Source organism: Musca autumnalis, unplaced genomic scaffold (genome assembly GCF_047663935.1).
Source record: "Musca autumnalis isolate F117 unplaced genomic scaffold, ASM4766393v1 scaffold_4, whole genome shotgun sequence".
NCBI classification, from domain to species: Eukaryota; Metazoa; Arthropoda; class Insecta; order Diptera; family Muscidae; genus Musca; species Musca autumnalis.
In genome coordinates, this window is record NW_027411977.1 from 122,132,836 (window position 1) to 122,146,869 (window position 14,034).

At 35.8% G+C, this 14,034-nt stretch overlaps 1 protein-coding gene across 6 annotated transcripts in view; it reads right to left on the reverse strand.

Moving 5' to 3' along the window:
• Positions 1 to 14,034, reverse strand: part of pbl (epithelial cell transforming 2 pebble) — an 89,907-nt gene that overhangs the window by 16,103 nt on the left and 59,770 nt on the right. For all 6 annotated transcript variants that reach the window (XR_012412988.1, XM_073987838.1, XM_073987841.1 and 3 more), the window contains 2 exons: positions 4,804 to 4,939; positions 4,603 to 4,709 (listed from right to left, as the gene is read on the reverse strand). Coding sequence is in view for 5 of the 6 variants with exons in the window: in XM_073987838.1 (XP_073843939.1) it covers positions 4,603 to 4,709; positions 4,804 to 4,939 (243 nt within the window). In the remaining variant the exon portion in view is untranslated. The remainder of the gene's footprint in view (positions 1 to 4,602; positions 4,710 to 4,803; positions 4,940 to 14,034) is intronic.

The window sequence follows — 14,034 nt, forward strand, 5'->3', positions numbered from 1 at the left end:
GCCCGCAACTAATCAATTTCATATCCACTTTAAAATATTTTGTTGTTATTCAAACAATTGAATTACAACAAAATATGGACTAAAGCTGAAATAAACACAAAGATGTAAAATTCTGCAGTCCAACAATAAAAAACGCCAACAACAATAATAGGCATCAGCACGGCCTTGTTGACCAATGCGTAATGCAAAAACAACTTTCTTGTTGTTTTTACCCCCGCTTATTGAAGCAACACTCCTATGTTCGTATTCTTTGCGAAGCAAAGACGACATAAAAACAGTGGTGGATATGAAATTCTTTAGTTCGACTCAAATTGTAGGGTAAACAGCTTTAGGGCCATACAGCAAATTTCTCATTTTATTTAATTTGCTAGATGGCTTTATTGACCTGTTTATCGATACAGAGTCGGCGAAAAAGAAAAAAGGGAACTGATGAAGTTGTTTGGTGACAACTGAAACTATAGTATTCCCTACCCTTCGCCCGCAACTAATCAATTTCATATCCACTTTAAAATATTTTGTTGTTATTCAAACAATTGAATTACAACAAAATATGGACTAAAGCTGAAATAAACACAAAGATCTTACAACAACATTTTTTAACTGGCGTATACTTCTAAAAAAATATTTGGTAAAATTTCCGACTATATATTTCAGTTATGTAAAACTTCTCAATGGTTTGCACCATGACGCCCTTATAGGGAGCAGACTGACCGAGTCTCACTTTACTGCGATCCACCTCCTCTGAGATGAGGACGTCTATAAGATGACCCTCGATTTGCAACCAATGACTTGTGCTGATCCTCCCATTGGGGTCAGCCTTGTCAATGATGGCCACTCTCAGGTCATCCGGAACTGTCCGTCGCAACGCACTGTCACCCTGCTTGGATGTGCAAGGTTTCTCTTGAGACCCCCTGGCTGGTTCACAAGGTTTTTGTGAAGGGACAACGATTGTGGAAGTATTTTTCTTCCCTGTGTTGTCCTTCACACTCTCCTTGATCACCTTCGGCTCGCAAGGTTTTTGCGTGGTGGCGGTAGCTGCGGAGTGTGTAGCCCCACAGTTACTGGCACCTGCACTGACCTTGATTACCGGTGTAGCAGAGGTCTGCGAGATGATCGGTCGTGACAGGGATGACTTCTTCGCAGCCGGTGGTTGCTCCTCAGAGGACCTCATCCTCTTCACCACTACGGGTTCGGTGGAGTTTGTCCTTGAGGTACCACTGGTCTTTGAAGAAGTCTTCCCTGGCACTGACTTCTCATCCCGTTTTTCGAGCTTCCCCCTGTCCATCAGCCGACCCACCTCCATCACCTTGTTTATGGGCTTAGAAGAAGGGGCAGCAGAGGGGTTTGGGGAGGCAGCGGTTTTTTTGGGCCTGGTTTTTGACCTTGTTGGCTTCTTCACAGTCTGTATGGACTGTGATTTTGCCAGGTCCCCGGCGGGTATAGTAGTAGGAGGGTGGTCTGTCGTCACATCCGTACGGGTTACGGCAGAATACCCTCCCTCACTCGACGTGGGAATTTTATTGATTAGGAAATCCTTAATCGTTAGGTGAGGATATTTCCTTTCAAATCTCCTCACAAACTTTAGGTTTTTCCTAATCAATTTAAATTCCCTTTCGGTGATGGTCTTGGGGTCCTTATCGACAAATCGCCCACAATACGAGATTGCAAAGCGATAGTCTTTCCTATCCATAGCCTCTTTGCTTGCACGTTTTGAGGTTGTGGGTTTTTGCGACTCATCCATGACTTCCATGGTTGCGTCGCACTCTCCGACAACTTCATCAACCGCAGTTTGCCTAAGAAGCTGTGAGGGTTTTTCTCCTGAACAAACTGGAGGAACGATTTTGTCGGACAGAGGTGACGACTCAGCTTGACCTGTGGAGGGAATAATGGTGGTTTCCATCATTTCTTCCTCGTTTGTTAAAGTTGAGTCATTTACCTCGTCGACCTGTTCGTCATCCAAATTTGTTGATGTGAGAAAGTTCTCATCTATTTTGGATAGGAGGACCCTGCTCTGTCTGTTTAGACTGTCATTAATTATGTCTAACGTAGGGCTGTCGACCTTACCCCTGGTTGGGGTACCACGTGAAGTGGAGGGGGAGATTAAATGAGAGTTGTCCGTGTCCATATTCCTAATCGTCAACGAGAGAGAGGTACTTGCGCTTGTGGAAGTGAAGACTGAGGGTGCCAAGGCATCCACACCAACATCAGTCGGGGTTTTTTGTTTTTTTTGAAGGTTTTTGTTTTTTGGGGTGTTTTTTTTAAAAGTTCTTTTATCCATAGGCTATTTGGTTTAAAGGAATGATGGGAGGTCAACCGTGGCATTGCCTCCTTACCACGGTAAGGGCATTGACAGAAGAACAAGTTCGTTACTCGTTGATTCGCCCAGATGTCAACGAGGCTCCGTTCGAATACAGTTTTAGGTACCCCACTGCAAACCTTAAAACACCGATAGGCACGAGTTTTACGCATAACACCCCGTGTTGGGGGATCTCTGATGGGTAGGAGATCGCTACATGGATAACCTTTGGTCAGCCGCACTCTCTCGCGCTCAAAAAAGTCAAGTAAAACGGAGCTCTATTAGTCCGTTTAAGATGCCATGTCGAGTACCGAGAGATTGCGACCTAAGCCCCTGTATCGCGTCAAGATTGTTACCCCTGACAGGGTACTTACGTTGTACGTAAGTACCAAGGGGTTTTATATCTTCGGATAACTTAAAAAAATAAGGCTTTGTTGACAGAGGTATTTCCTCAGCCTCTGTGAATTGTGACTTTTAACTATGGACAGTTCGAATATCGGCTACACGACCGCAATCCTTATTATAAAATTATGTATTTATTCAGAATTTTGTTTTTTTTGGACGTATGGACGTGCGGACAATAATTTCGAAACTTTTGGGGTAGTTATCTATTCGATTGTGGACGTTCTGAAAAATGCTTACGTTTTGCTCATAAATTTCATCTTTAGGAAAGAGCAAAAGTGTGAAATGAAGAAATGAACCCACATAGTTCAGTTTGGAAGTGGATCTTATTTTAGAGTCAATTCAATTTGATAGTTATCGCGACCAAGAGCCATTTTAGTCGGTTACCTTGGGATTTAGAGTTTTTGGATCATTATGTCAGCGCAAGATGTTTGCGTTAACGCACGATTTTGACATATGCTTTTGTATTACAGATTGCGGCGGTGACAGAAAGGAAAAAGGAACAAAAATACTTGAGAAAGGAGCTACAAAAACGTATTAGAGACGCATTTAATTTCCTTACGCATTGCATTTTTCTTACGCATCGCAATAGAGAGTAACCCCCCTGGAACTGATCGATCGTTTTGGTCCAATATTTTGTTCTCGTAATATTTTGTCCAAACTTAGAACAATCTCGAAGATGGATCCAATCCTTCGGTTAATTTATCGCTAAATTCGAGCGCACTATAACTCTCGAAGGAAGTTACGGATTGGGTCCAAACTTTGCGCGTCGCAATTTTCCTTCATAGTTCAGCTTCGAATATGGATTATATAGGTCGTATAGTTCTCGCAGTTCATGTCAAACGCTGAGGGTATATATCTGTCGGCAAAGCCGGTTGATACTTTATGACTTGTTATATTTCATTTTACCAAATGTAAACTCTCTTTGTATTCCTTCCATTTCCAAAGAGATTTAAATACATCTCTTATACATGCAAGTGGAAAAACACAGTACAGTGCATACTTTTAGGTGTTATAAACTAATTGACAATTTATAAAACGTTGTAATCCGAAATTGTGCAATGACATTAGTGCAAATATATTTTCGCTGCCAAATACAGTTCCATAGTTGACATTTGGCCTTAAAATTTGTTTGTGGTGAAGAAGGTCCCGTTCTCTTTGGTTCCATTGTTCTAAAAGAAGATACCATTGTTGAATCATACTCATTTTTTTTGTTTCATTACTGGGAACCAAAGATTTTTATATCTTCTGCATTGTTTCACATGGAACCGCAATTGGAAAGGCTGGATAGGAAGAAAGATATCTTTTCGAGAGTAATCGTGTTCACCAGCCGATTTAGTTGGCGATCATAAGTTTTTTTAACCCTTCGTGCCTTTATCTCAGTATGGACTTGTCCACATCAACAAATATATCGTCATGCACTTTTCTAAACAAAGTTTTGAGAAAATATTAAGCAACACAAACCTCGAACCGTTCGAATGTAATATGAACGGTGTGAACGTCTGACTAAATGCCTTTTTCTCGAAATAACATTTCTGAATTTTCGTTAAATATTGAGAAATTAACTTTGACTAGGGTTCAATTTTTGAATAATGAATATTTTGTTTAATCCTCCGATTAAAAGCTATTTATACACTTTTTTGGCTAAATCCATCCATCCCCTTATAAATTAACAACAAAATACGCACTAAGTCTGTGCTGAACTGTTTTAAAATACAAAAACCGCTAAAGTTCGTTCATAATTTTCTTCATTCAACACCTTAGGATGACGAATAATATAAGTGAATTGTATAATCGGGGGCGGCGGTCCACCAATCATGATTTGGATGTTTGAAGTAGTATAATAGTTATCAAAATCTTAACTTTGATGAAAGTTGTTGCATTAAAAAAATGTTAATACTTACTGGTACTTATCACCACCACTGTGTGAACTTATTAAATGTGTTATTTTGGAATTCATATCTTTTCGTATACAGCCGCCCATTGAATGTATTAAATTAACCAACTTTGTCTAAATTAAAAGAAAATAATAACAATACATTAATAACAATAAATATATTCTCAAAATTTACACACAAAAATTGTTGGACATTTACAAAACTCACCAATTCATCTTTTTTGCGTATACCAGTAAAACATGTAACCACACCACGCATCGAATAATTGTAAATGGGACGGGCATTGTGTGTAAGACCATCTTTCATTTCGGCTGCCTGTCGTAAAGCTGGAGGACCTAAAATACTGAAAAATGAAAAGGAAAAAAAGAAATTAATAAACATCTTATTTATGGGGAAAACTTTAATGAGCCATCATTTGTAAATAGTCCCACTTAAAAATTACACAAAAAATTACAAGACTATCACAACAAATGATATGAATCAATCAACACCTTATTTTCCTGGCCATCATCTTCATCATCATATGGGCGGGTGGGTGATAAGAACCATGATATGGTAATCATCAAAAGAAAAGTATTGTTATTTTAAATGTCTGACAAAAATAAAAATACTCACATACACGCCAATGAAAATCAAACAAAAATTGCCGCCACTTCACGACGGGAGAGAGAGGATACACAAATGAAAAGTGATTTTCTTTATAGTAAATATATATGTATACATATGTATATAGATCTTCATTCATAAAATGAAATACATATACATATTTTGGGCATAATTGTATACAAATTTTTATAGGTAATTGAGACAGGTGGCGATTCTGAAAATACGTTCTACTTTATAAAATAAATATTTGCATATTTTTCTAAAATATTATTAAGTAAAGTATAGTTATTTGCGTTTTTGAAGCATACCAAGTTGGAAGCGAACTTATTCTCTTTTTTTGTTAAAATGTCAAGATTTTTTGTTTCGGTAGCCGAAAACTTTTGATCATATTGTTGTAATGCCATGAGAAATAACAGCTTTGATTTGTAACCCGTACGTACGATTGTTCTAACAAACATGCCAGAGGAGCAAGAGAGACTCTTCTTATTACAATGAGCGCGACCCGATTTACATTAGCATCTACTTTTCATAGTCCAGTCCAAACGGCTTGTCTTAATACAATACTTGTTGAGAAGTTTAACAAGACTGAAATAATCGGGAAATTAAGCCAAAAATTACGCTAAGGGTAAATATGATGTATGGCCTGAGAGCGCTTACCTTTGCACAAAATCTGCACAAATCTATATATGATCGGATTGCATCGGGTGATGGGTGCAATTATACGCATTGCCTACTTCCGAAATATTTTAGCAGAAATTGGTAAACAGCTTTAATTTCTGCACTTCCGTTCTTCGCTCACTCGAGGTCAACAATTGTTCTAGATGAGTTTAAATACAAAATTGGATCTTTGGTCATATTTTCGATACTCAAAAGCCCACGTGGCTGTTACATGGTCAAGTCACAAGAAGCCAAAATGACTACAAGCAGAGAAAAAATATTGCTGGAACAATCATATTCTAAGAACAAAATAGTGTATTTTAAAAATCTGAAAATATATATTTTTTCAACCATATATTTTTTATTAGGAAACATGATGACACAAATTATATTGTTTGGCCAATATAATTTGTGTCATCATGATTCCTAATAAAAAATATATGGTTGAAAAAATATATATTTTCAGATTTTTAAAATACACTATTTTGTTCTTAGAATATGATTGTTCCAACAATATCTCTTCTCTGTGTGTACATTGTTGCAGATGGAGAATACTTAACATGCGTGTTGGACGTACACGACAGACCTGATGAGTAAACATTGAGTCGTATCACTACCTTTTAAAGTTACACATATGAAATTCGGAAAGAGAAATCTCCAGAGATGGTATTAAATTTTTACTGGCTAGACAAAATGAATACTTTATAATTGTGAAGCGGCTGAAGAATAATAAGGGGGCTTATTACGACCGAAGTCGCAAAGGACTGGGCATCAAAAGCACGCTTCAGGTTACTTGGACGTGATCTTGTATATGCAACCTATGAATATCTTGATCCAGTTTTAAGCTCCTAGGACGGCTTTTAACTTCGAGAGTTGGCGACAGTAGTCGAACAAGCGATTATATTCCCACCTCTTTTAGGTTTGGTTAACCCTCAGTAATTATTCGAAGCAGGGACATTTGAACTGAAGTAAACTCTCTTTTGGACTGTCTTGCCATATGCACAAATTGATCCAAGATGATCGGTGATTATTGTGAAATCAAACACTCAATAACTGTAGCTTTCCTCAAGGCGAGATTTTTGCTATCAGGAAAATCAACATAGTTAAGAGAATTGAAACCAGATTCACGGGACCTATGTCTATAAACTTCAATAGTCTGGCGGCACTTAAGGCTCTCAAGTCATGAACCATATACATATACGAGCTAACCTTGATTGCTGAAAGGGTCTGTATGATATGCAAACTATCGTTAAACTTTACTGGGTTCCAGAACATAGTTAAAAAATGGGAAACGAATTAGCAGCAGATGAATTAGTTCATGGAGTCTCTAAGCTGATCGATTTGCCAATTGATGAACCTGTTAGGCACATCGATGTGCTACTACATCGGAAAACTTCGTGAGATCTACCTTGAAAAGGCATACCGCAGGGATTCTTGGTATCAGGGAAGCTGTAGAAGAGGACTTGTGACAATATATATCGACAGTCAAGCGGTCCTTGAGGCTCTTAATTCATGAACATAGTAATATAGGGGGTTATTCCAGATCTCCGATTTACATGCGTGAATTGGGAAGAGGTGGTAATTTTATTGGGGGAGTTGGGGCAAGTGTATTTGGTGTGGGGTAAATTGTGTGTTTGGTGGTGGGAAGGGGAAAGTTGTCCCCATCAAATTGCTCAAATTCGAGAAGAGTTTCACTCGCGAGTGGAATTCGAGCGAGTATTCGGAGCTCTGGGTTATTCCGAACGAAAATTGCCCGTGAGTTTTGTCTTTCCACCGTTTCAACTTAAAGGAGAAAGTGAGAAAACTCACGGGGAATTTACATTCATGACTCCCATAACATAATAATGGAAAACGAATTAGCAGCTCGGAGTGGATCTAAGTCGATCGACTTATTCTTTGATGAATCTGAGTCCATCGACGAGCTACAACATCGGCAAGCTTCGTGGGAGCAACCTTGAGAAGGCGCACTGTAGATGGCTTATGAATCCTAGATACAGGATATCCAAAGCAATCTGGCCAGTGATCTTTCAACGTAGAAACATTTCTCACTCGATAAGCTAGGGATAAGATCGCTCTGATACATATTATGGTTTACTGTGGGGTTACATCTTTAACCGGGAAGACAGATTATGTGTAGATGTTGAAGAGTTAGATTCGGATGAGCATCTTCTTTGCAGGTTTCCTTTGTTGCGAACAAAGAGACACTGGCTATTGAGTAGATACGAGATAAATATATACTCTCAACTTTTTATTCAATTACCCTTTTTAAATGTGACCAAAACCTATCATGGCTTGGCAAAAATACATAACACTTCGTTTCTTTCTTGTTCACGGTGCTCTTGAACCAACATTAAATGAACGGAGCTTACACCTGGGAAGTTTTTGCGGATTCTGAAACAACAATGTTCATAGATGAGAAAAATCAAAAAACCAAAAAAAAAAATCGTCGGAGCGCTTTTTAAATAAATCGAGGTTAAATTCACATTTTTAGGGTTTTTAGGTTTTCACGATTTTGCTGGGAAATCGCAAGCCGTATCAAAATGGATCTAAAGAAAATGTTGTACAAGATTGTCCTTTATGATATCTTCGTAGGTTTTACCAGTTTTGAGATATAGAAGTTCAGATTGGCACAATTCACTAACTGTATCGTATCCTTATAAAACAATGTCATCACTGCAATTTCCCAAGTTAAACTTATCTATCTTAAAAATTGTACAACCTATGAAAATTACGAAAACCAATCTTGTAAAGAAATTTCACAGCTATCTAATTTTCTCTAGTCCCATTTCAATACAACTTGCCATTTTCAAGCAAAATCGTGAAAACCTAACAAAAACTTAAAAATGTGACCAGAACTTCAATATCTAAAAAGTGGTAAAACCTATGAACAAATTATAACGGTCAATCCTCTAGAGAATTTTCACAGCTACAACATTTTCTTTAGCCCCATTATGAAAGGACTTGGGGTTTCCAAACAAAATCGCGAAAACCTAAAATAAACCTAAAAATGTGAACTTTGACCGAGATTTTTTTAAAAATCCCTCCAGCGATTTTTTCTTGTTTTTGAATTTTTCTCATCTATGAACATTGCTGTTTTAAAATCCGCAAAAACTTCCCAGGTGTAAGCAGTTTTTATTTAAAGTTAGTTAAGGCGCACCGTACATGACATTGTTTTATAAGGAGGCAATACAGTCAGAGCATTTTCCCAATTTAAACTTCTATATCTCAAAAATGGTAAAACCTACGAAAATATCATAAAGGTCAATCTTGTACAACATTTTCCTTAGTTCCATTTTGATAGGGATCGCGGTTTCCCAGCAAAATCGTGATAACCAAAAAAACAATAATGTTAACACTTTGACCGCGATTTATTTAAAAGGCGCTCTGACGATTTTTTTTTTTTTGTTTTTCTTATTTTTCTCCTCTATGAACATCGAAGTCTCAGAATCCGCAAAAACATCCCAGGTGTAAGCTTCTTTCATTTAAAGCTGGTTCAAGAGCACCGTGTGCTCTCTTTCGGTTCCAGTACAAACCATCGATGTGTTGTTACATCAATATCCCTCAATTCCACAAGCAATAACCATGGATGGAATTTTCTCATAATCATCTTCAAAGTTATGCAGGATAAACAAAATGGACCAACGGTCTCCGAGTGGAGCGTTCACCCTAAATCAAAGCTAATTCTTAGCCTAAGGCGACACGCTGAACATCAGTTGGTAAATGGTTGTTTACACCATCTATCAATGTCGTATGAGATGCCAAATTTTCTACCTGCGAATGCTGTACACAGTGTAACCACTATGAAAATTTTCATCTATCAAAATGATTTGGCAACTCATATGTAAATTTTTCATTTAGGGAGCGCTCTATTTGATACGGCATTCTCGTATGTAAACATAAATTTATCAGCTGTTTTCTGACATTCTCAAACAAAAAATGAAAAACAAAATCTTTTAAAAAAGAAAACGGAAAGGTATGTATATTTAAATCAGTAAAGTAAATAAATGGCGTTTATAATGTTATTTTCAGATCGATTGGTCGAAAGAAGCAGTCTTTGAAATGATTGTTTGGTGGCAAAAATATGAATGCCTCTATAACTCCAAACACCAATTCTACCAATTCAGTTTCCTTCAACCAAAATTAAAATTTGCGCAAAATTGCAACTCAACAATAAATGTAAATAATGACAAAAACAGCTGTTTTTATATTTTTAGGTTATGTCATACGAAAATAACACTTGCAGGTATGAACGCACAAATTGAAAGTTGTATGGATGACGTCAATTTTGACAAACATAGAGAATGTCGAATGGGTGAAAGAAATGGCAGCTCATATGACATTGATAGATGGTGTAAACAGCCCTTAAGCATTATCTAACAAGGGAACGCATACCCCATGATTGAGACACAAATTTTACATGGCCCGTTTAAAAACAGCTGAGCAATGAAGAAATTGAATCCTTTAATACAGGTTTATTTATACCTGGCAATCCACCATCAACTAGACCATCATCCTACACCAAACGCTGAGAAAAGCAAAATGCAGGTTACAAGAGAGCTATGGACAGCATTTATGGTCAAGTGGTTTCAAGTAATGTCTGACTTTGGTTTCACTGCAAAGTTCACACAGCTTTGCAGCTTCGTCCCATAGATTTGTTGTCAAAACCAATTGAGATGGCCAACTCCATGCATATAAATAATTAATATATTTTTCCTCTTCTTTTCCATTTTAACTATATTCTTGAGGAAAGAACCCTCGACTTTAGCCGTTACAACAACAACTACATTTGATGAATTGGAAAAATCAGAATCTGTTGGCTGGTCTTTAAACGTAGTCTCACTTGAAGGCAAATATTCTGCCTTCGACTTTGAAAGCTACGTAAGTTTTATCAAACTAATTAAAATGATTGGTATTTAACCAACTAATCATCACCGGCTTGCATCATCAGGACGAATGATTCTAAATCTGTTCTAAATTACAACAACTGGAAGTTCTTTAAAATGTCCTCTCTAGGATGATTAATAAAATAAAAAACTTAGCTGAGCAAATGCGACAACCCATAGTAAGTTCTTCTAATCTCACATGCCTTGGTGTAGGCAAGCAAATTATTGGAATTTCTTCCCCCCAAAATATTTAACTAGTCATTTCATTGTACATACATATGTACATATACATACATATTTCATATAAGTAACTCACACTTAAGATATTCCCAGTCAGCATTTTTTGAAAATTTTAATCAAATTCGAGTCTTTTTTGATCCGACTGCACGATTAAAAAGCTAGAATATGAGCTCATTTTCTGATCATAAATGACTCCTTTGTCGGTAGGAAAACATAACCTCAGGCGACTCTTCTAAACAAATCACAAATGAGTCTTTTTCGAGTCGTATTTCAATCATTTATTGGTGTTTTGTTGATTAATTTCGGACCCTTTTTCGAGTATTTTTAGAGTCATGTTTATAATCATTTATGAGTCTTTAGGGAGTCATTTATGAGTCTTTTTGTTAGACGAAATAAATTAAAAAAATTTTCTTTTTATTCTTCTTTGTTTCTTTCCTTTGTTTTATAGTCTTTTCTGCTTTGTTATGTCTTTTAATTATCCTTTATGTTGCTTGGTGGCTAGTATACTGCTTCTTCATTTCACTTGGCAAAACCTGTTGTGTTGTGTTTGTCTGTACCTTTAATATTATACGTTACATTTATATCAAAATTTTGTTGAAAGTGTATATGAGAATTTTATTTTTTTATTTACAACCAAATAAAAATAAAACAAAGCAATCAGTTTTTAATCACCTAACTGTTCAAAATATGATCAGAGTATACATAATTATAATCACTTTTCAAACACCTGTATGACCCTTTTTTGATTAAGCATTTTTCAATCTTCCAGATGATCAAAATGTGACAATAAATAACAAAAAAATGGTCATATTTTAAACACCTGAATGATTTATTTGTGATTCCTACACATTTGTTGTTGTATTTTTAATTAAACTCTTTTTAATCATTACAGGGAGTCACTTTCGAGTCCCTTTCTGATCATACAAGCGACTTAATCAATTTTTGATCACCAATAGGACTCTAAAAAGACTCCTCAATGTGATTTTTGGAAAAACAGTCTTCCAAATGCTAGATGGGTTGTGCATACAAATAAATGTTATAAATTTTTTATTATTTACAAAATATATGTAACACTTTTTTGACCTTTAAATTAAGACACAGACAAACAAAAAAATCTTGGGGAATTCGTTCCATAAAATATGTCGTGCTTGTCGTCGTCGACGACGTCTGTTCAACATACAATAATTACGACATTTTTTACTACAGACAGAGGACGGCGACGACACTTCAACTAAATTGTGGCAAAAAAATAAAGGAAACGTAAAATTCAGCAGCAAGCAAGAAGCTTTATTCGCCTGTAACTAATATAATTTCCAAAGATATTGTGGCAATTTGGCGCGGCTAGCCCAGCACGAATCTTTCACATACAAACATACACTGTTGTAACAGTCTTTGACCTGAACGTTTTCAGGTTGAACGCTAGCGGTTAATAAACTTGTTGAGGGTCTTTCATTTTTTTTTTTTTTTGCTTTTGTTTAATATTGTATCAAAAATTTATGGAGCATGGAAAGTAAAATATTTTATGACAAAACATTTATCAAATAAAATATAAAAACACAACAAAAACAATACAATTAAAGTACATATTAACATTACATTATATATTAAGAATGGAATCTCAAACATTAAAACACTATAAAAATTCCCTTAGAAGTAAAATTTTGTAGTTTTCATTTCCTCTCGGGCTAGAAATCTGAATCACATAGCAATCTTTTTTTTTGTTTTTGGGAAATTCTTAAAAAATATCATAAATTTCATTAATGAAAATATATGATGAGCGAAATATATGTATATTTTTTCAAAAAGAACAGTGGGTACTTGGTCGGTTCTTTTGAATTGGGAACGGACGTGCTAATAAGCTACATACTTGAGCTAAAAAGCAAATATACATGAGCTAATCAATACAATATATCCTAGGGGTTGTAGTTGCTATGGTGACGGCCTCTGGCCCTGGTGATGTTCCCTCGGGTCAATGTGGTACATAGAACCGGCCGTCGCGGAATTGCAGAATATTCATCCTAGTAGGAGGATACTAACCCAGATATGCCCACTGTCCTATATATAGGACACACAAAATTCTTGCTAATTTAATATGTTATGTTTATCAAAGTATATTGGGATATTATGTGATTCCATTATTTTGAGCTACTATTTTTGAGTTTTGAGGTCTAGTTCATCGAAGTTGCCACCTATCGCTTAGTTTTTGCAATGATTTGCGTTATGACCGATTAATTATTAGGTAGTCTTGTAACGAAAACATACACGATGTGTGTCTTTGGACTATATGTCAAATGTTTTGTGTCCCATAACTCCCAGTTATATCATAAAACCCTGTGTCCAAAAGTGGCCTCAAAAACCACTTTTTTCAAAAAATTTTTAAAAAAATATAAACATACTATTATTATTTCATCATTTTTTCTCAACAATGATTTCCTGTAGTGAGAATGAGCTTTTGCCTATAAATGCCTAAAATAACATTTATTCCATTTTATAATAAAAACGGTTCAATTAATTTTTTTTTTTTGAAAAAATACTACGAGATTAAAAAAAGAAAAATTTTCAAAAATTATTTCCTGTTGCAAGAATGAATGTCCTTTTGCCTATTATTGACTAAAATAACTTTTGTTCCATTTAAATATTAATAATGGTCCCGCACAAACCAATTTTAATTTTTATGATATATGAAATAATGTTATATATAATATAATATGATATATATGTAATACGATGATAGAATTAGTGCCCCGATACCTTGTTTTCAGTTAAATATCTGCTTACAGTAGCGGTATTCACTCATTGTGGTAGATTTACAACTCTTGTTAATGTACTATATATACCAGAGTTTTTTACAACAAAGTGTGAATGTCTTTTTTGTGAATATCGTAAACAAATCAAAGCATCTTAACGTCGTCATAAGTCTATCTTTTAGTTTCAGCTTTATTACACTTTTTTCATTAAAAAAAATGTGACGGCACAACAATCAGCTGTTCTAACCCTTGTAAAAGTACAAAGGAATGTTTACAATACTTTTAGGTCGAGTAAATTAACAACC